At 35.9% G+C, this 20,241-nt stretch overlaps 1 protein-coding gene across 1 annotated transcript; it reads right to left on the bottom strand.

The window, feature by feature from the left end:
* Positions 1 to 1,342: 1,342 nt before the first annotated feature.
* On the bottom strand, positions 1,343 to 19,526 carry LOC149575817 (uncharacterized). The gene is made up of 4 exons (XM_089815617.1): positions 18,903 to 19,526; positions 6,670 to 6,828; positions 6,282 to 6,404; positions 1,343 to 1,846 (listed from the first exon to the last, which is right to left on the bottom strand). The coding sequence occupies exons 1-4, from the start codon at positions 19,179 to 19,181 to the stop codon at positions 1,802 to 1,804; spliced, it is 606 nt and encodes a 201-aa protein (XP_089671743.1). The 5' UTR covers positions 19,182 to 19,526; the 3' UTR covers positions 1,343 to 1,801.
* Between the last annotated feature and the right edge of the window lie 715 nt (positions 19,527 to 20,241).

The following is a 20,241-nucleotide window of genomic DNA, read 5'->3' as shown; positions in this document are numbered from 1 at the left end:
GTATAAGTAGTTTTTTCTTGAAATAGAAGGATGACAATATTTCGCCCAAGTAATATGGTCTTAGTGTATCTTGTAGGAAATTAGAAGTGGGGTGTAGTAATTGAAGTTACCTTTAATGGCAAAAATGCTTTTAGACTTCTATGTTTCTTGCTCAAAGGAAGTTATCACGCATTGAATTTTGCCACAAGCAAAGTTACTAAAGCTTGATGAGGAAGGTCAAATAATCTTGGACCTTGAATTATCCTCTATACACGAAGAGATTATAAATGAGGCAATTACATAGTATTTAATCAAGTGGAAGAGTTACCTAGTGAAGATTTGTCATGATGGGCTAAAAAAATCATGAAGTCCTGTCTCAACATAGAAAATATTAAGGACAACATTGGTGAGAAATGGAGGGGCATGTGATACATTTTGCATATAGTGTATATTGAGATGTGTGATAAGTATGGCTTGCATAATCTTTAACAAAGTCATTCATAAATTCTTAAGTATAATTATTGTTTGGAAAGTCAAGAAAATATGGTACTAATATTGTCTTATGATGCATATATAAAGGAGGTATTATATAGTTGTTGAGTATCATATCCAATAATCTATTTTTTGTTAAAACTTTAGAGATTGCCTATTCGAGTTTTACATCTCATTTTTTATTGTGGCACTCTCCTATACAAATAATGTCCCTGCACACTAATTTTGACTAAGAAGCAGTGCAATGATACATTGTAAGACTCGACAACTCTTTTAAGCTAGATCAATGAAGTCCTATAAATATTGAATTATTTGACAAGACTTATTTGGAAATTTTATATTTCAAAGTTACTCTATCAAAGTCAAACCTATTAATGAAGTGTTGGGATAAACTTTGTGGAGAAATACCTTGATATCCACAAACACACTTTTGTGGCAAATCAAAGTAGTTATAATTAACCCAAATTGAGTTACAATCATGTAGGGTAATGGAGACATAATATTAGTAATAATAATATGTAGGATACAACATTAGGTCTCATCAAATTTGATATTGATTAGAAAGGCATTGTGCGATTCCATTTCTAGAACATTTATGATAGAATCTTTACTCATTCTTTTGTTTTCCCCCATACCTCTTTCACCTTGTACTTTGAAAAAAATTGCAAATTCAATTAGACTTTGAACATCGGTAGCTAAATTATAAATGAATGCTAGAATGATGGATTGATATTACCCAATGCAAGTTATAAGGATCTAAATCAATATGCTCCAAATATGATTCAGCGCCCCAAAGGACTAACTCATGAATGTTCTAAAATCAAGGATCTCAAACTCCATAGTGACTCAAGGTACTTAGATTAAACCTAAGTTAAAAAATGCCAATTGAATTCAATTAATCATTGTTAAGGTGGCCTTTTCATATTGATACAAACCTCTGGTAATAAAGGAATCAACGTTCAACTTTTCCCTTGCATGAGATCATTTTGTGAGGTGGAAGAATTTTAGATCCTACCACTTAGGCTTATCCAATTTAGATCTCCTACAATCCTATATTGAGTTGATACTGTACTTGAAAAAAGAAATTTGCCACATTGGCAATTAGGTTCAAAACTGACCTTATCCTAACCATTTGGATACAACGGGCTGCTTTACTTCTCTTTATGATCTCTGCATATTATTCTATTAACGTGGATATCATTATTTCTGACTTCCATAGCACAAGCAACTTTGCCTCACAACCTTGCAAAAGCCCTATTAGCTTCTCAATTGAGCTAAATCAGCCACAATGACTGCATTAATTTTTGGTGCATTCCAACGATGGCAAGCTTTAGTAAGGTTTATTAAGCACAGGTGGTATAAGATCATCATCAACCTGCAAATAAAGATCAAACATGTTAAAACAGTACAACTGTTTGAGTGAAGTAAAGCTTAGCGAAATAAAGCATTGCCACCCAACCTCGTTCACAAAGGAGAAAATAAACACAACAGTTAGAATCTTGCTTACTACCCACAACTCAAAAGAAGAGAATGGTTATACTTTTGGAGAAAGATTGAGGCACTGGATAAAGATAATTGCATCTATAGATATGCACATCTCATTAAACCTTGACATTGAATGATAACCAGGAGATGTGCCACTTTAGGGAGCATTGTATGGTGCGATCATGGTTAAAATTGGCAAACTCAAATAAGAATGTGGTTGTGTTATTCAAGGTCAGCATGGAGTGGAAGGTGTATCATTTGAAGTTAACAGCAACCTAAGCATTACATCTATGAACCTATGCTTGAGAATCAAAAAGGAATAAATTTGCAGATGGTATAGCTTAATTTTCCAATTATGGAAAAGTGTTGAGAAAAATTATTCATTCTAGAAGAACCTCAGTAATAGCATTCAGAAACACGACTCTTCCGTAAGTTCAAAATTATCGAATTACTTCCAATGACAAGAACATATATATCACAAGCATTGTGCTACCTGTCCACTTATTTCTGGTCTATAAAATAGAACTGAGGAGAATGAAAAGGGCACAAGAGATGTAGTATTGTCACAATTAAAAGAATTAATGATGTGAAAATAGGTTATTGATTATGTTTGAGAGATGATCAGTTTTTCTCTCCATTGCATTCAAGGTGATCTTTGATATGGAAGAGTGGATTGTCAATTTGGCACACTGAGGCATATTTGTAGGGTTATTGAGGACATGGGGTGGTTAGAGCTCTTAGGGAATGATGTAGGAGCATCCTAGGTGACTTTGCAATTAGCATCAACCAAAAAGATTTACATTTTATGTTTAGTTATATATTTGAGTTTTGGTAAATGTTTGGTATTTTATAAGCCAAATGTTTAGCATGGCTTCTTAAAGTCCCATGGTTGAAATTTGGTGTAATTTAGTGGTATTTTACATTGGCAAAATTCGAAATTGACAAGATGCACATTGGGAGGTTGCGGACCCCACCTTCGCTGAAAGGGAGCCAAAATTCAATTCAAAGTCAAAGTCAAATTATTGGGGTTACATTGTGACAAAGAATCTCCTACAAAAGTGGGCATCCACTAAGTTTGGGATTCAAGAGGGATTGCAAGTAGTCTTGCAGGGGCAACTAGTTATACCATTTTGTAAGAGGTGTTGTAACAGCTCTTAATGGACATTCCAAATCAAAACTCTAATTCAAATTTGAATGTGTGGGACATAAATTGGGGAAATTGAAATAAAAGGGAAGATGGTGGGAGGGGAAAAGTGGGGCGTTGAATTTCGTTTGCAGATTTGAAGGTGGAGATTGGGGAGCTTGAAGGAAGGCTTTTGGAAGCCACTTGCTGCTGCAAATACACCATTGTTGCAGGTATATGAATGGACCCAAATCAGATTGGAATAATGTCATAAGAACCCAATAGGCTTGGCGAATTGTTGTGCAATGATATTCCAAGTTTCAATACATTGTTTCTGTAGTTTTGCTTGTATAGTTTTGATGTTGAATTCATCTTATATGCTATATTAAATCAGTTTCAGCATTTGAAGTGTGTTTGGGTAGTTAATTGAGTGGGTTTAAATCTTCTTGCATCGGTGGTATTAGAGCTAGAGTTCCTAAGCAAGCAAGTCAATTGTCGATTGTGAGGCATTTTGGCACCAGGATCTGAGGGTGGAGTTGTGTGAAGTCTCTGAACATATAAACAGATCACCAAAAATGAGACAGTTTGCACCGGATTTCCTGAAGTGGATTGAAAGAAGTGTATCTTTTGTGTTCAAACAAATTCCCAAGCAGAGAGGCAATATGTAACCAAGATAAAGAATTTGGAAGTGGAAGTAGAATCACCTTCGCACTAAGAAACTTACACATCAGGTAAGAAAATAGAAGAGAATGAGAAGACCAAGGTAAAGTAAGTATTTCCTGCTACAGGATGAAGGAAATAGATGTGAGACCAAGAGTCCAAAGTTTGCAGTTACAAAAAAAAAAGAATTGACTTTTGTAGACTTTAGAAACAGATAACAGAGAAGAAAAATAGCATGCAAGATTGATGAGATAGAAGAAATGATTGAAGGGAATTTTGCAGGTTTGATTAAAAGACACATTGATATTGGAAAAAGGAAGAAGAAGATCAATGAAAAGAATAAAATTTCAGATATGAAATGGTGCAGAATGGGAAGAGGGATCTCAGGAACAGAGTGGCCATATTGATCGATTTAATCAGAAATAAGACTATGATTCTAGAGTTTGGTTTAAAATAATTTGAAGAGGAAAGTGAGAGTTATTTTGAAGAGGTAACAACATTGAGTGTTGTTGATTTAAGCACTGCCAAAGAGTGACAATGACATTAGCTTTGGTTAAGTTTGAAGATGAAGATGCGGTTGAAGAAATTCCTGAAGAAGGTAGATGCATAGGAGACCAGGGAATTTTTCTGACAAGCCAAGAAGATACTCAAGATGTGGAAAATGGGATGATAAACTTTGTGGGTCCTAAATTTGATGAAGAACTTAGTGAAGGTGAAGAAAACGTGGTAACAGACAATGTCGATGTAAAGATTGAAGTACATAATTATGAAGAGAGCTGGTGCATTAGTAGCAAAAAAATAGATAAAAGAGGTTCAACTACATTTTCTTGAATATTTGGAACATGATTTGTATGTAGAGATAAATGAGGTAGTGAATACAAAAGAGATAGTACATATGGATGTTGTTAGTGCTGATTTACAAGCAGGGAATGACTTGTATAATGAAGCAGAGGATGTGAGAGGTGAGGATGTTATGGTAGAAGGTGAATAGGAGATTGTTGCAGCAGTAGAGGAGATGATGCCTTATTTCTTGAATTTTATAAGAATAGAATTGATGTGATTTTGCTAGTACAGATTTGTATGCAGGTGTTGTAAAGGGTAGTGTAAAAGTGTGTTCTAAAAGGATGGTTGAAAGCAGATTAAAAACCATAGTGCTAAAGAAGAGTGAAGCGCATATTTTGTAAAGAATGATGGAGAGTGCTCCAAGTAGAGGCTGGAAAAAGAGAAAAAATAAATAATTTTTAAATTTTATGTGGGATTGTCACAGTGATGGAGTTCGCTGCAGATTATTCACAATCTGAAGGGTGATTCTATCACTCAACTCTACTTTTGTTAGTCTATGCTCACAAACTTTCTACCAGGGGGTGTCTAATGCAAGAGCATCTATGTTATGTTGGGACATGCCAGAAATTAAAGACCTTCTGCACTATTCAAATGTTGTGTGGCTGCATAAAGAACCATGGGCAATTAAAAAAGAGGCATCAGCCTGGGAAACCAAGATTAGTGTGTCTAAAAAGGGTATGAACCTGCCTAGAGGACTGCAAGGTGGTAAGAATCAGCGAAGTGGGATATCGAGGAATATTTAGTCATAAGACTGAAGGAAAATTTATTTGTAGGCACTGTGATAAAAGAAAGTGATGTTTTGAGAAGGTCAATGAAGAGGCCATTTTTGTGATAGAATTGTCTGCTTTTGAAGTTTATGTATTTTCCATTTATGTTGCAAACTTATTTAGTAATTGTGAAATCAAATGGAGGGCAGAGAGTAATGCATTGTTAAATTTCCTTTGAGTTGAGTTTTATGTTTGCAGCTGGAGGAGTATGTTTTTCGTACTGCGTCAGGGAAAAAGATGATCATGCATATAGCTCCAAAACTGTCATGTTTTGTTAATTAGCAAACATGATGTTTTCCTCAGAAAACATATTGGTATGAAACTGGCAAACATGTTCAGTGTGAGTGCTAAACGGAATTTAAAAGGTTTTGGCTGTTCATTTCCACCTCCAAGTGTTTGGATTTTGTGGGGTGAACGAGATTTTACTTAATAAGATGTTGAAGCATTCATGAAGGTTGGCACTCGTGTTTCCCTTATTTGTGAGTGATTTTATGCATTCCAAGCCATTGTTGGAGAAGAGGATCGAATGGAGCAGTATGATGATAGATAGTATTGCTCCTGTAACTTGTTGAGTTGTGAAGGTCGGGATCAGACCTATATTCATCTTCCATGATTGTATGTGACTGTTGAAAGTGGAGTTGGATAGTGATTTGTTCATCCAAACTGAAGATTTCCTCCCTAGGGTTTCCCCAGACTAAATCCTTGCATTTCAGTCATTCTCCAGTGTATGATGCATCATTTTCATGTGTTTTGTTGCTTTGGTATGATGTTTGATTGCATGTATGTAACCATCCCACGATTATAAGGACTGTAACACTTCTTTTCATTCAATAGACGTTGTTTTAAATTGTCAAAATAGAGATATCTGCAACTAGTAAGCTGAGAGTATTTGAGGCAGTTTATGGATCAATAAAAAAGTTCAAATAACGCACCATCTCTTGCATTTTTTCTTCATTTTCAAATTTAAGAATCCATCCCGAATCCTCAATAATATTCAACATCTTTTTCAGAGCAGCCTTATAAACATCATTGAGCTCATCTTTTTCAGCAGGAATCTGCATCATAGAAATATGCAGATCATGCCATTAATATTAGTTATTTACCTTATAACCATCATTGGGCTCACCTCTTTCAGCAGAAACTGAAGTTACACCAGAAAATTTTCCAATTCACACCATTAGGATTAATTATTCTCAAATTAAAATGATATTTTATAGGAAAAACATGCTTGTCAATTAAAAACGTAAATATGGCCTGTGAATGCAATTCAGTGGATGAAAAGGAAACAATATTCTTTTTGAGAGTAACATTGGATCTTACAATATGGTCAAGCATTCCTCCAATTATCATCATAAATTTTGCAGCTTCAGTTTCACCTTCCTCAACCAAATATTTTTCCAAATAATCAACTTTGTCCTTCAATTCCTCTATTGCCTTAGAATCTTGCTTAGCCATTACTCTTACAGCTTCATTTGAGATCTGCATTGTGGCATATAAAAATTAAATTCTGAGACTAAGCCTAAGAATATGAGATGTTAAGAAATACTAAATGTGTTATTGCACCCTAACATAAAAGAAGCATTTCAGGCATCCCTACAGTATAGTGCGAAACAAAAGTTCAGAACACTTTGAGCTCTCATGCGGGCATCATAAGTTTTGCAAATCGATATTCTGTAAAAAGATCATTCTTTATCTGAACTAAAACAACAAATGTCTATGCAGAAAAATCATTGAAATCAACTGTTGCTAGGTGATTTATGTATCAGTACAACTTGTTTTAATATCTGATACAGTCAAGTTCGGAGAAGTCCCCAAAAGGAGATGTCCAATCTTGCAGCTAGAAACACCACAACAGAAATGATAAAACAAAGCAACAATCACACTAGCCAATAAAGAAACAGGAACTTCGAACATCATCGAGTTGGCTTAAAAATGCAGATTACAGATTTAGGACATAAGCCTTCTAACGTTCCAGACATACAGGCCTGATTATTTATACAATGTGATGCTATTCTACCAGCTCTCTTTCATTACCAGCACTCCCCTACAACAAGGACAACTACCCTACTTATATACAAGGTCGCCAACCACAAGTCAGCTTATTTGATCAACAATCTCCAAGATAAAAGAAACATATTACAAACAAATAGGTCAAGAACCAAATCCATAAGAACACCCTCAAATAGATATTGCAAGCCATGCAAACACACAAGAGAGTTGGCCACAAGTATAACTACATAGAACAATACACCAATTAGCATCCCATGGCGTGAATCTCTAGTGCAAGTTGAAACTCACCAACCTAACCATTAGAACGGGAAACCAAATATAGAACTGGACCAATCTCAAGGTAAATTCATCTGGAAACATCAGAAGTTGCGAAGCTAGACATAGGATCTCCATGATGCCTAGACCACACCATAAGAATCGCATAAGCTAACAAGCCACCTAGAATGATCCCTACCTAAAACAACGGGAAACTGCTCAATTGGAACACGAAACAAATTGAAATGAAATCTTTTTGGGTGCCAATGACCCAAGGATGCTCCAGCATCAGACACCTCAAGTGAATAAGAAGATGTTCCACAAGAGGAACTTATAAACATCTGATAGGGTTCAAAACATAAACCCATGTAGATTCTTAACCCACATATCCTCTTCATCAAAAGGAAAATGGTTGCATCGACTCTACACATGACTACTCATAGTGTTCACAATACTAGGAATGTATCCCTCAACATCTGGTACCATTCTGTTCTAATCAAACTCCCTACACCAACTACTTCTACCCTTGTCACTTCTCAGCCTTTGATCTGTCGACAATATTTTGCTGCTCACCTAATACCATTCCTCCAGTAAACTATTGTAATATCATCTGGTTGTCACTAGCCTTCAATTCCACCGATTCATATCCATTCATCAAATTCTTCAACAACTATACAACCTCAATAACCTTCTCAGCAACCTGCTGCAAATTCATCACCTTCTGATTCAAAGTAGTCTTAACTCCTAAGGTATAAGTTCTCATCACACAGGTTCTTAGCTTTCCTTCCTCCTTTAAAAGAATTAAAGTAAAACTTCTACCATCTTTCACGATAGAAACAGCATTCCTTTGGCAATCATGAATAGCTCCAACATCGTATTGCCAAGGTCTACCCAACAAAACATGGCAAGTACTCATGCTAACCACATCACATTATACCTCATCCTAGTGTGGCCTAATGTTGAACTTAACCATACGGTCATCATAAAACCAACTTATCCTATAATGACAAGGATGTTTGAGTCTCTTCAACCCCAACTTCTATACCATTTCCTCTTATGCAAGGTTGTCAATACTACTATCCATTATCACCTTGCAACATTTACCTCCTTATTTACAAACACTCTAGAACAATTGCCTTCTCTGCATACTTTGGTTCCTTCTTACTCAACATAACCCTCTTGAACATTAGACATTCTCCTATCTCAGGGAAGCCTCCCTTTCAACAAATTCATCTTCATCAACTTGTTCCTCATGTGACACTAGGTTATGTGTTCCCTTGCTAGAACCAATTTAACATTGAAAAGCTCTATGTCTAAAATTCTCACATTTGAAACAAGTATCTTTGAACTCTTCGTTGCCTCTTCCCCTTCCATGAATCTTCTAATAAGATTTCTCTTCAATCACAAGTTTATCCTTGCTCTTATCACCAATCGGTTTATCCCTATCTCTAGAAATAACTTGTCTTCTCTTCAACTTATCTTTTGCCTTCAAAGCATACTGATACACATCCTCAAATTCACTAATCCTCAACATACTTGACTCATCTTGAATGACTCATCTTGAATGCTAAGCTCAAAGCAATAACATGCCTAACTACCTTATCCTGGATGACTCTGATGCCCATAATTGATTGTCATCTTGAGAAATTATTCAGTGTGCTCCTTAACTGTCAAGTCTTTTTGCTTCAGATTGTGCAATATCTTAAAGAAATTCTATTCATAATCTTCCGGTATGAACTTGGCCTTAAGTATAGAAACCATAACTCTCCACCTAGTGATCTTAGGTTCACCAATGTCTTCTTTATCCTTCTACAACTCTTTCCAACATAAGGCAACACAATCCTTCAACTTAGTATGTGCTAGCTTAACCCTTTGTGGATCTCTAACATCTTCAAGCTCAAAGTAATTCTCTAATTCATTAATCCAATCTATCAATTCCTCCAAATGTAATGAACCAGCGAAGCAAGAAACATCAATTCTATGGCTCTTACCCATTTGTGCCATAGCTCTCAATAATCATTCTTCCTCTATAGGAATCTCAACTTCAGCTATCTCAAGATCTTCCTCAGCTTCCTCAAATTCATCTTCAATCTCAAGGTTTCTCCTAATCCTAGTTAGTGCATTTCGGATCTCAATCCTTATCTCATTTATGAATTCCTCCATTGTCTGCTCCAGCCTTCTAGGGTTCAGTCTTCTAGGCAACATCCTTGCAAACTTAAGGAATCTCATGTTCTCCATCTCCTTTGGTTCGACAATTTGATCCCAGGTGTTGATTGCCTTACCCCAACAAGCAATCTACAAACACCAACAATCTACCTCAAATAATCAGTCTACTGAGTCCTAGACTCACCAACTTCCCACTCAACTAACTCACCAACTCTTCCTTGTGCAAGCCTCTGCAATTGTAGGTTAGATCTATCCTCTCCCACCGCACAACCAAGGTCTTTAGAGTTCACAATCTTTGAAACTCAATCCAACCAATTCCTTATTGTTGTCACTCTCTTTGTCATGTCAATCAGCAACAAATCCTTCTCTTGACCACCTTGCGCAAGCTACCAGTTGATGTAGGCCAGATCTTGAAATCCATCACCCAACGAGCAAAAAGTAAACAATTCCACTAGCCCAAGAATCAGGATCTGCGAACCAATAATCAAAACTGGTCTTTGATACCACTTGATGCAGTCAAGTTAGGAGAAGTCCCCAAAATGAGATGTCCAATCTTGCAGCTATAAACACCACAATGGAAATGACAAAATAAAGCAACAATTACATCGGCCAATAAAGAAACAAGAACTGCAATTATCATCAAGTTGGCCTGCAAATGTAGATTACAGATTTAGGGCATAAGTTTTCTTCCATTCTAGGCATATAGTCCTGATTATTTACACAATCTGATGCTCATCTACCAGCTATCTTTCATTTGCCAGCAGTCCCCTACAACAAGGACTACTACCCTACTTATGTATAAGATTGCCAGCCACAAGTCGGCGGTTAGAGGGTCCAATGAAGAATTATCTAGCCATGCAACCAAGACATAGAACACACAAATAACATAAACTTCCTCCACAGTACCAATAGCATCTTATTGACTTCAAACTCGCAAGATTATCAGCATAGATAAAACTTCCACAAGATTGCTGCATAGGCTACACACATTACTCCTGTTACAATGATAATTCAAGTACACTTAAATTACTCAAACACTGTTCTATAGCAATACTCAAACACTGTTCTATAGCAATTACCCCCACTAACTTTATAAATGTCGCGCTAGTAATTCTCACTAATTTATGCCCCACATCATACTCTATTCTTACTTGCATTCTCCATCTCAGACCTCCCAATTTTACTCTTCTTTCCTCCTTACCTGCTCGATTCCAAACAATCCTTCCTCATATATAAATACTAAATAGCATCCACGTGCCTCCTCTAGGATATGCATTGATCACAAGGTGGCACGAAACCAAATAAATCATGATATCTGTCATCAGCTAGAAATAACAGATATTCAAGCTAAAATGGTAAAACTGTGCATAACCTGCATGCAATACTAAAAATACATTTTACACAGTTCTAAATCTCCACAAATACTCTTGATTGCAAACTCCAAACAGCCTGTCACATTCATGAAACGTAACTACTACACAGAATTGTCCACCTAATAGGTGTTTACATATTGAATGATGATCTTCCTTTTATCCAATTATTCTCAAATTTTGACATGACATCCATTTCACACTTGAAAAGCTACTAATGACATTGCAAAGCCAACAAAAAACTTTGGTAAAATGCACAAAATTCTTAATCACAGACTTATAGCCAGCAACAAATAGCCAAGAAAACAACATAAATAAACCAGAAAGTCACTATTTTCAAAAATGATGCAAGATTGCTGCAGTGCCCATGGATGCTCCTGCATCATATATATTCAGCAGTCTGTCCCTTCCAGCTACAGAATGATATTTAAATGCAAAAGGATTTGTGTAGTTGCGTTCCAAATTCAGGCATAACACTGATATTATCAATAAGAGTCCCTAGTTTTGTAAAGGGTCAGGGTTATGCCTCAAGCGTTGTCAGCTTAGTTTTGGCCTGAATTTAGTAAATCTTTGCTTTAATATCTATTTGAGTGAAGCTAGAAAACCTTCCTCTCCACTTTGATAGGCAGAAACCCTTACAACAATCAGCCAACTCCATTGACAAGTTAAAAACTTTTATCACGTAAAATAGAAAAGTCTAAAGATTCTGAATAGTGCTTGCTTTTGTGTACCGGTAGATTCAAGCCAAAAAACTTATAGACAAGTTGATCCCAGAGTGGAAGGATTTACTAAGAAGTCAAAAATCAGGTTATGGGAACATTAATTTCAAGTGCAAAAACTCCTTTGAATGTTCATATTAAATATTCAGTCTTTGCATGCCATTGGACAGTGCAGATGCAACATCATTTCCCAGTCAGTAATGCTACAAGGGCCTAGGATGGTTTCAATCCAGTAAGAAGAAAAAAGAAAATACATGCCTGGTGGAGAAGCTCCCTCAGTAGTGAAGCCTGTCCTAAAAAGCCAGGAGAAGGACCGGATGGTAAATCCAACCAATCGACTTGATAATTGGTCTCCTTGTGTGGGATACCAATATAGTGGACGGATCTGACCTGACAGTGTCTTCTCACAATTAATGCGGAAATGCTAAAGAGCAACCAGAGTGTTAAAGTTTTGTACAGGAAATAAAGATAAACAGCAATAAAAGAAAGAAAAAAATGCAAGTGACATAGCATCTTTATCCTGGGAAAAACCCAGCCACGGCAGCAAAATATTTCTTTTATTGATAATGAAAATGAAGGTCTCTTCAATTTCCAAATATAAAATTCTTCATATTTCCATACACATGCCTCTTTGCATGACACGTCTCTACATATAATATTATCATAAATGTCTTCTTCTGCTGAAGATAACCATAATGGTTATAACAATCATATTTCTAATTCATAAAATCAGAGATATAGATCTCTATCACAACTAATGATATTGAAACTCCAAATAAAAACAGAGAATGCAAAGGCTCGACCATTAGAAGGAGAACAATTGTCGGCAAAAATAAGAGATGGCTGGGGGCGAAAGAGAGACGTGAGCAAGGGTCAAAAAGAAATCTCGATATCACACCTGAACATTAATTCCCAGGTGGGTGAAGAAGAGATGCATCAATACTAGGCGTCATTGGTTACAAAGATAGAGCAGTAACATAAACACTAATTAATTCACTGCTAGAAAGGAAGGGACAAATATGACAAGAAACCATGTCACTATGGAGAATTGTCGACATCAATACAAACAGTCGACTGACATGAATGAAGATGCCAGATGGATATCGAAGCACGAACAAGGCCCAGTCAGCAACACATAAAACATGAGCCCCAGTAAGAGAAAATAATGCCAAGTCGTAATCCTTTCCATCGAGCATACAATGAAGCCAAGAAGATAGACGAACAGGGATAAGGAAAGCTGCAAGCCCTGGTAGGGTATGAGAGAAATCAAGAAAAGGGGAAAGCAACTAGAGCACATACTGCTGAAATATCACACACAAGCATGCCCAGAATTGAAGAGGCATTACAAGCATAATAGATTCAGAGGCAATCAAAGAAGGTAGACTGAGAATCTCGATCAGGCAATATTTAGGAAAGAAATCTTTCTCACAGATGTAACCTTCAAACATTCCAATTATTACAGAATGCCTACCAGACAGAAGTACAAATAAATGAATCAAAAGAAACTCCTTTATTATTGTTATTTAACCTGGCCCTAATACCATGTTAAAGTTTTGCACAAACAACAATGAAAGAATTAACAAAAAATGCAAATGACATAGCAACTTTATCTTGGGAAAACCCTTCCACTTAAAGGCAAAACCAACCCAAGCCACACCAGCAAAATATTTCTTTTATTGATAATAAAAATGTTCGAGTACAATGTTTGATCCTTGATACAATATATATAAAGAATATAGAGACTCTTTATTACATGACTGAAGGTCTCTTCAATAACCAAACATAAAACTCTTCATATTTCTATACGCGTGACACATGTCTCTACATATAATATTATCATAAATGTCTTCTGCAGCTGAAGATAACCATAATGGTTGTAACAATCATATTTCTATTTCATAAAATCAGAGATAAAGATCTCTATCGCAGCTACAATCTTCAACACAGAGAACTTGGAGAATGCTATTGGAATATTAGATCCCACGGAGAGACTTATTAAGGCATTGATGAAACAAAACTCTTAAATCAGAGTTGGATATTTCAAATTTCAAAGGAGAGCTTGACCCTGCTATATTCTTAGACTGGATCCAAGAGTTAGAAAAATATTTTTGAGATGGCAGACATAAACGAATATGATCCAGAAAGAGTAAAAATTGCCTCCAAGTTGAAATTGCATGTAGCTCTGTGGTGCAAAAATGTACAGAATTCAAGAAGAAGACAAGGAAAAGATAAAATTTGACATTGGTCTAAAATGCTGAAACATCTGAAAGCCCAATTTTCACCCTGAAATCACCAACATAAATTGTTTAAAGAATATCAGAATTAAAACAAATAGATCAGTCAGTGCAAAATTATACCAAACAATTATGAGGCTTCAAATTCAAACAGATATACAAGAGAATGAAGGACAAACAGCAGCCTGATATGTGAATGGACTCAAATTTCAACTACAAGATGAGCTTGCATTGGTGAAATTTCCAACTATAAATGCGGCATATGAATATGCCTTAAAGGCTAAGGAGAAACTAAATAGGAAAAACAAAACTGTGAGTAAAAAAGGTGAAAGCTATCAAAATAAAGGGAAATAGGATCCTTTAGAACCTGCCATGAGTGAAGAACTAGAAGAATACAAAAACGTTAAGGATAAATTTAGAGGAAGGGGGAGGCGTGGAGGTAGAGAACAAGGATGAGCACCTTTTGGAGAGTGGAAGCCCTTGAAGTATTTTATTTGTGACAAAGCTCATAAGGACAAAAACTACCTCACAACCCTAAAAGGGTGTTGTAGCCTAAGAACAAGAAAGTCCTGGTCAGAAGAATTTGAGGCTAAGTCAAGAGAGAAATTGATTTTAAGAACATTAATATCTGGGGACAAAGAAACACCTGAGGCTGATTCAAAGAGGACGAGTGACTTTGGAACCAAATGCCAGTGTAAGAACTAAATACAAATGAGAGTGGAAACCTTTTAGTAAGTATAGAAATGGTTGATAAATTACAGCTTGTTTGCATTCCAAGAGCTAGTCCCTACAAGAGTTCTTGGTTAGAGAAAAGTAATAGTGTGCTTATCGCTATGTAACACGAGGACGTGTTTCCTCCAAAAATAACCAAGTCTCAGAGACAGGGACGAGTGGATGTCATTCTGGTGTCTCCGATGGCGCCATCAAATGGCAGCCATCCCGGAGGAGACGGGAAGATGTCCTGACGTTTCCTGAGGTGGAGGGATAGGGATGTGTCCCTCCACCCCTCCAAGGAACGGTCGGACATCTCTCGTCTCAGCCAAAAAGAAAAAGTAAATTTATTTTTTTTAAACCACTTACATTCTATTGGTCATTTTTTAACCTTCCGAGGGATGATGAGTCCTCCTCCACTACATTTTAGGCCTTGGCCCTTGGCATTTTGATTATGTAGTTTGTACTTGTTCTGATATATGAACTTTGAATATCATATTGATATTATGTTGCACTTGTTGAATGTAACCATCTTTATGATGATTGGTGAGATACTCATACTTCTGAAAATTGGATATCTATGACTATTATTATTTGGCTTTGTTCATTCAAGTACTTAAAATTTTAATATTTCTAGTTCAATGTTCAATGTTCCATGTTCCACTTTCATGTTCAATGTTCAATCACAATGCAATGTTCAAGTATTTAAATTTTTAGAAAATAAGTATTTTTAATTTTACGTCTTTATGTCTTATATTGTCAATGTTATAAATCTTTTAATAACTAGCATATAGTATATGCACCCCCACTCTTATCCCTCGGTCATCCCCATATTGAGGCCCCTTTGTCCCCCCTGCTCAGAAACTTGTCCCCCCATCCCGACGTCTCCCCAACCCTAGGATGTTGTAACTATGGTTTGTGAATAAGTTGTGTCTTGTTGCTTACAAAATTGATCCATATGATGATGAAGTGTTTTGTGATGTATTGTTGATGGATGTAAGTCCATTTGTTGTTGGGTAGGCCATAGCAATATGACTGGAATGTAATCCATCAAGATAGAGAGAATACTTATGAGGTTTGGCACAAAGGAAGGAAAACTATCTTAAAATGATGGAAGTAGGAAGGAGCATTTGAAGTGGTAGCTTTGTCTCTTTTAAAAGAAGCCAGATTTGAGCTTGAAGAGTGTTATTGAATAGCATCGATCAGATCTCCTGAGACCGTGGATTGTATATGTATGGGAGTGTATGTTTTACATACAGTCACATACATATACATATTATAAACAGTCTGATAATATGTCTTAATACTGACGATTTACTTCATATCAAACTGAGATGAAATACTGTACATATATATATCAAACCTGATGGTCTTGTAGATTGATCAAATATGCCTCTTTATGTGAATACATAACAGTCACAATTAGTTAGTACTAACTAACTAATCAGATCCTGTAGAAGATCAGGTTAATTAGTTAATACTAACTAATCATATAAGCAAATCGTGACTCTTGATATTGAAAGATCATGACCTATCTTGAAAGGCGTCTATTGAATACAATATATATGTGCACTGATGATTGTAGTATTGACATCGAAATCAATAAATGATCAATACCTTCAGCAGATCGACATAAATTCATATTGCTTACCATCATCCATTTACTATCGGATTCATATTGCATTTGCAGTTCACATACCTCTGTCTTCTTGCAGTTCACATACCTCAGAGATTAACATTATTGCAGATCGGGCTCTTACATCAAGGCAAGTTACATATACTGGAGGTATTAAAGATTGAAAACATTATTCAGCTTTGATAAAGGTGCATCTGCTCTTATACCTACGAATGAGAGTGCAAACTTATTAGTAATCTGTGATTGAAATAAAAGAAACATACAGTCTTATAGAAGTTTAATTCATTTACAAAGAGAAAAGTGAAAATCAGCCAAGAAGGGAGTCGAAGGAAATTTTGAAGGAAAAGAGACATATTATTTGGAAAGAGAAGTTCAATCAAAATCTGAGACAGGGCTGCAACAAAATTCAACTAGCACAATGATTGGCAAACCTCGTAAGGTAGATGCTCATATTTTAATTCAGTGTGATGTGGATGAAGTCTGAATGGCCTAATGAAATGTGGGGATATGAGCATGATCATGATAAATCTCTCACGTGGGTGATGAGAAACTTGGTTAAAAGTAACTATTTAACTCAGTACAATGGCAGTGATGTGTATTATGATTGGAATGAAAGGGGTAAAATTCAAGTTTATCAATGATTAAAGTAGTGATTATTCTGTGGATCCTACATTATGCACCAGACTCCTCTTCACAAGATGACTGAGTTTGGAAATCTTGGTATGAACCAAAATTATGTCAGAGAATTTTGCAAGAGAAAACCTGGATAACAAGCTAACTGAAAGATTTCTCTCTCGTATGGATGGCAACATAGTGCAATTCTTGTGAACCAGGAGGTTAAGAATCTTTCAAAGAAGGGGAAGATGATGTAATGGATGAATCTGGCCTGATGGAATCTTATCACAACTAATGTGGAAATGCTAGCAGCTTCGTGCAAACTATTTATTCTTGGTTTTCCTTTTGTCTTCTAATTTTGGGCTTTACCTTTTTGCCACTTTCTGACTGCTGTAAGTGGAGAAAAGCTGTGGGTTTTGTTTTTCCTTATTTAAGGGCTAAATAATGCTCAATTTCTTGTAGAAGTGAGTATGGGAGCAGTAGAAATAAAACTTTTGTTTCAGCACAGAAAGAACCAATCTTGTGCTCTGTATTTACCTTTCAGAGATTGATGGAAGTGCATGTTGCAGGTTAGTGTCGCTTTTTACCATTTTCCTGTCTTTATGGCTGTTTGAGACAATTGATAGTGGGAACTTGCAGGGACAGCGGTGCTATTTGCATCAGATAACATGATGATCATCTAATCGGATGCTGAGAGCAAGTTACATATGAATCATGAATCTTCTTGACAAAGAAATAAGTGTGAAAGGAAGAGCAAAAGTTCACTTTCATTCAAGCAAAGCAAAAAATAGATCGCAGGGTTAGGTTTAAAAGAACTTATGGCTGATTAAATGAAACTTATAGCATAGTTTGTATTCTGACATGATAGTGTAAGTTTGAATCTAATGTAAGTGTTTGTTAGTATCCACGGTAGGTGTTTGTATCCACTGTATCCTCTTTGTTATTTCTGTGTTTGAATGAACACTTTTTATTTGTAAAACTCGGGCAATAAGCACCTTCTAAGTTTCTATCGAACATAAACAAGTTTGCGAAGCCTAGTTCAAATTCGAGAGTCCATTTATCCTTTGTGTGTGTTCCTTCGCCGTGAAGCAGTGACAGATTTCAATTACATTCAAGTTCAACAATATCTTGTATTCCATTTTTAATTACTTTTCCTAGTTTCACTCCTAACATATAAACCTAAAGCTTCATAAATTTCATAAGTTATAGTCACGATGTCGTCAAGAACCGTTCAGCATACATTACTTGTTTGAAATGCGGAGCTTATAACTTTACTTCTGATTATTATTGGAAATTCCGTTGGCATAATTATTTAGATTTGTCTACCCCAAAACAATTTTTCTTCCACTCGAGAAAGGTCCAGGTGGAGGAAAGTCGGGGCGTTTTATCTGTCCCATAGGCTATATTTAGCTTCGCGGACATTTCAACTAATTTCTTTTTCCAGATCTTAGAGATGCCCAAAATTGTTCCTAAGCTAATTATGATTTACTTAACAATATTTCGTTTGAGCCCATCTGTAGGTTGTTGCTGCGACCATAGAACTTGAGCTCCAAAGTACACTGTACAACAAAGTGGAAAAACCATATTGAACTGTACAGGCGAACAATATTTGTTCAAATGGAGGTTCAAAATTACCACCATCGCCAGAGTTCAAGCTGTAAAGCGCACCGAACTAACGTAATCCATAAAAGAGAATAATGGCGTTGCTATCCAAAGACACAAACAAGGAAATGTATGTGTGAATATAAGCGTGTTGTAGATACTATCACAAAGGCAATTGGCATTGGTATTAAATATAAAACCCAGAAACTAATGAAAGTAAATAAACCATACTTGCCTCGTTTAAACCTGCAAGAATATCATCCCCGGTGGTTGAACTCTCCTTAGCCAGTTGACGTGGGCTAGACTTCTTCTTGGCATGAGTTAAGATAGTTCGACCTCTTCGTGCCCACAAATTCAACCCATCAAACTTCAAAGAAGGTTGCGAATAAATTGATTTACAACTCCTCCTAAAAGAATTAAACAGAAAACTGTGGCATGTTGATTTGGGTGAAGATTTCCTTGCTGACAGATTTTCACCGTAACCTGCTAATGGATGAAGTGATAAGGAAAGCATTTTCTAATGTATTAAAATCTGATTTTCCAATAACCCAGAAATGACTCGCACAAACACTCCCTGGGGACTTTTTATTAAGTACAGAGATGCATACTGAATGATAATTTAAAGGGTCTGACTATGGCTATGAAAGAGAAATCAGTACCCTGTCTGAGACTTGTTTCGGATAAACGTAGCTCGTAGCTTGTGATTTACCTTTAAGCCTAAGTCATATGAAGAGAGCGAATGTCCACTGTCCACTCCCCATGAAGTCTCAACTGAGAAAGAGATAGAAGAGTCAAAATCTTGATCCAAGTTGTGAATGGATCAACAAATAAACAAGGGCGAGTTCCTGCCAATGTGGAATTCAGGGTGAAGGTTGTAACCAAAGTGCTATGTATTGTTATTGTTCAAGTCTTATGTTACATATTTCATTTGTGAAAATTTGAATTTGAAAAATGTTGGAGTATATTTATATATGCAAATAGTAAGTTGAATATAATATATATTTATCATTTTACATTGTTTTAAGAAATTTATATGTAATACAATATATTTCATTGATTAATTTAAAGAATCTCGTAAATCATAAATTAAAAGGATAATAAGAAAGCACAAAATTTTGGAAATGTACTGGCATTGATATTTTGAATGTATATTTATTTTGCTATGGTAAGAGTGTTATATGAAAGCACATTAAGACCTAATGACAAATTGGATGAACAACAAAGTTGTTAACAAGATATTAATACTACGCTTATGTTACTACATAGAATTCTGAGAATTGGTGACAGGGACATATTCATAACTAACATTCATCGATAGTAAGTTAAGTTTTAAGTATATAATAGTAGATAATACTATTATTTTGCATTTGCACTATTTTTTGAGCACTTAGTTTCACTAAATGTATTGATTTTGAGTTGCGTTGACCTATTGTCCCCTTGTCATTACCCTCATTTTTGCTATTATTTTGCATTTGCACTATTTTTTGAGCACTTAGTTTCACTAAATGTATTGATTTTGAGTTGCATTGACCTATTGCCCCCTTGTCATTACCCTCATTTTTGCTATTACTTTT

This window comes from Cupressus sempervirens, chromosome 2 (genome assembly GCF_028749045.1).
Source record: "Cupressus sempervirens isolate cs-2001-9-10 chromosome 2, ASM2874904v1, whole genome shotgun sequence".
Classification (NCBI taxonomy): domain Eukaryota; kingdom Viridiplantae; phylum Streptophyta; class Pinopsida; order Cupressales; family Cupressaceae; genus Cupressus; species Cupressus sempervirens.
This window is presented reverse-complemented; position numbering and strand designations above follow the sequence as displayed.

Excerpts from the sequence above, each read along its gene's own strand:
- LOC149575817 (XM_089815617.1), bottom strand. The coding sequence starts at position 19,181 with ATGCTTTCCTTATCACTTCATCCATTAGCAGGTTACGGTGAAAATCTG. Across the intron at positions 6,405-6,669 it reads GAGGAATGCTTGACCATATT|ATTCCTGCTGAAAAAGATGA; the intron begins GTAAGATCCAAT and ends TCTATGATGCAG. Across the intron at positions 1,847-6,281 it reads AAGAAAAAATGCAAGAGATG|GTTGATGATGATCTTATACC; the intron begins GTGCGTTATTTG and ends CTTTATTTGCAG.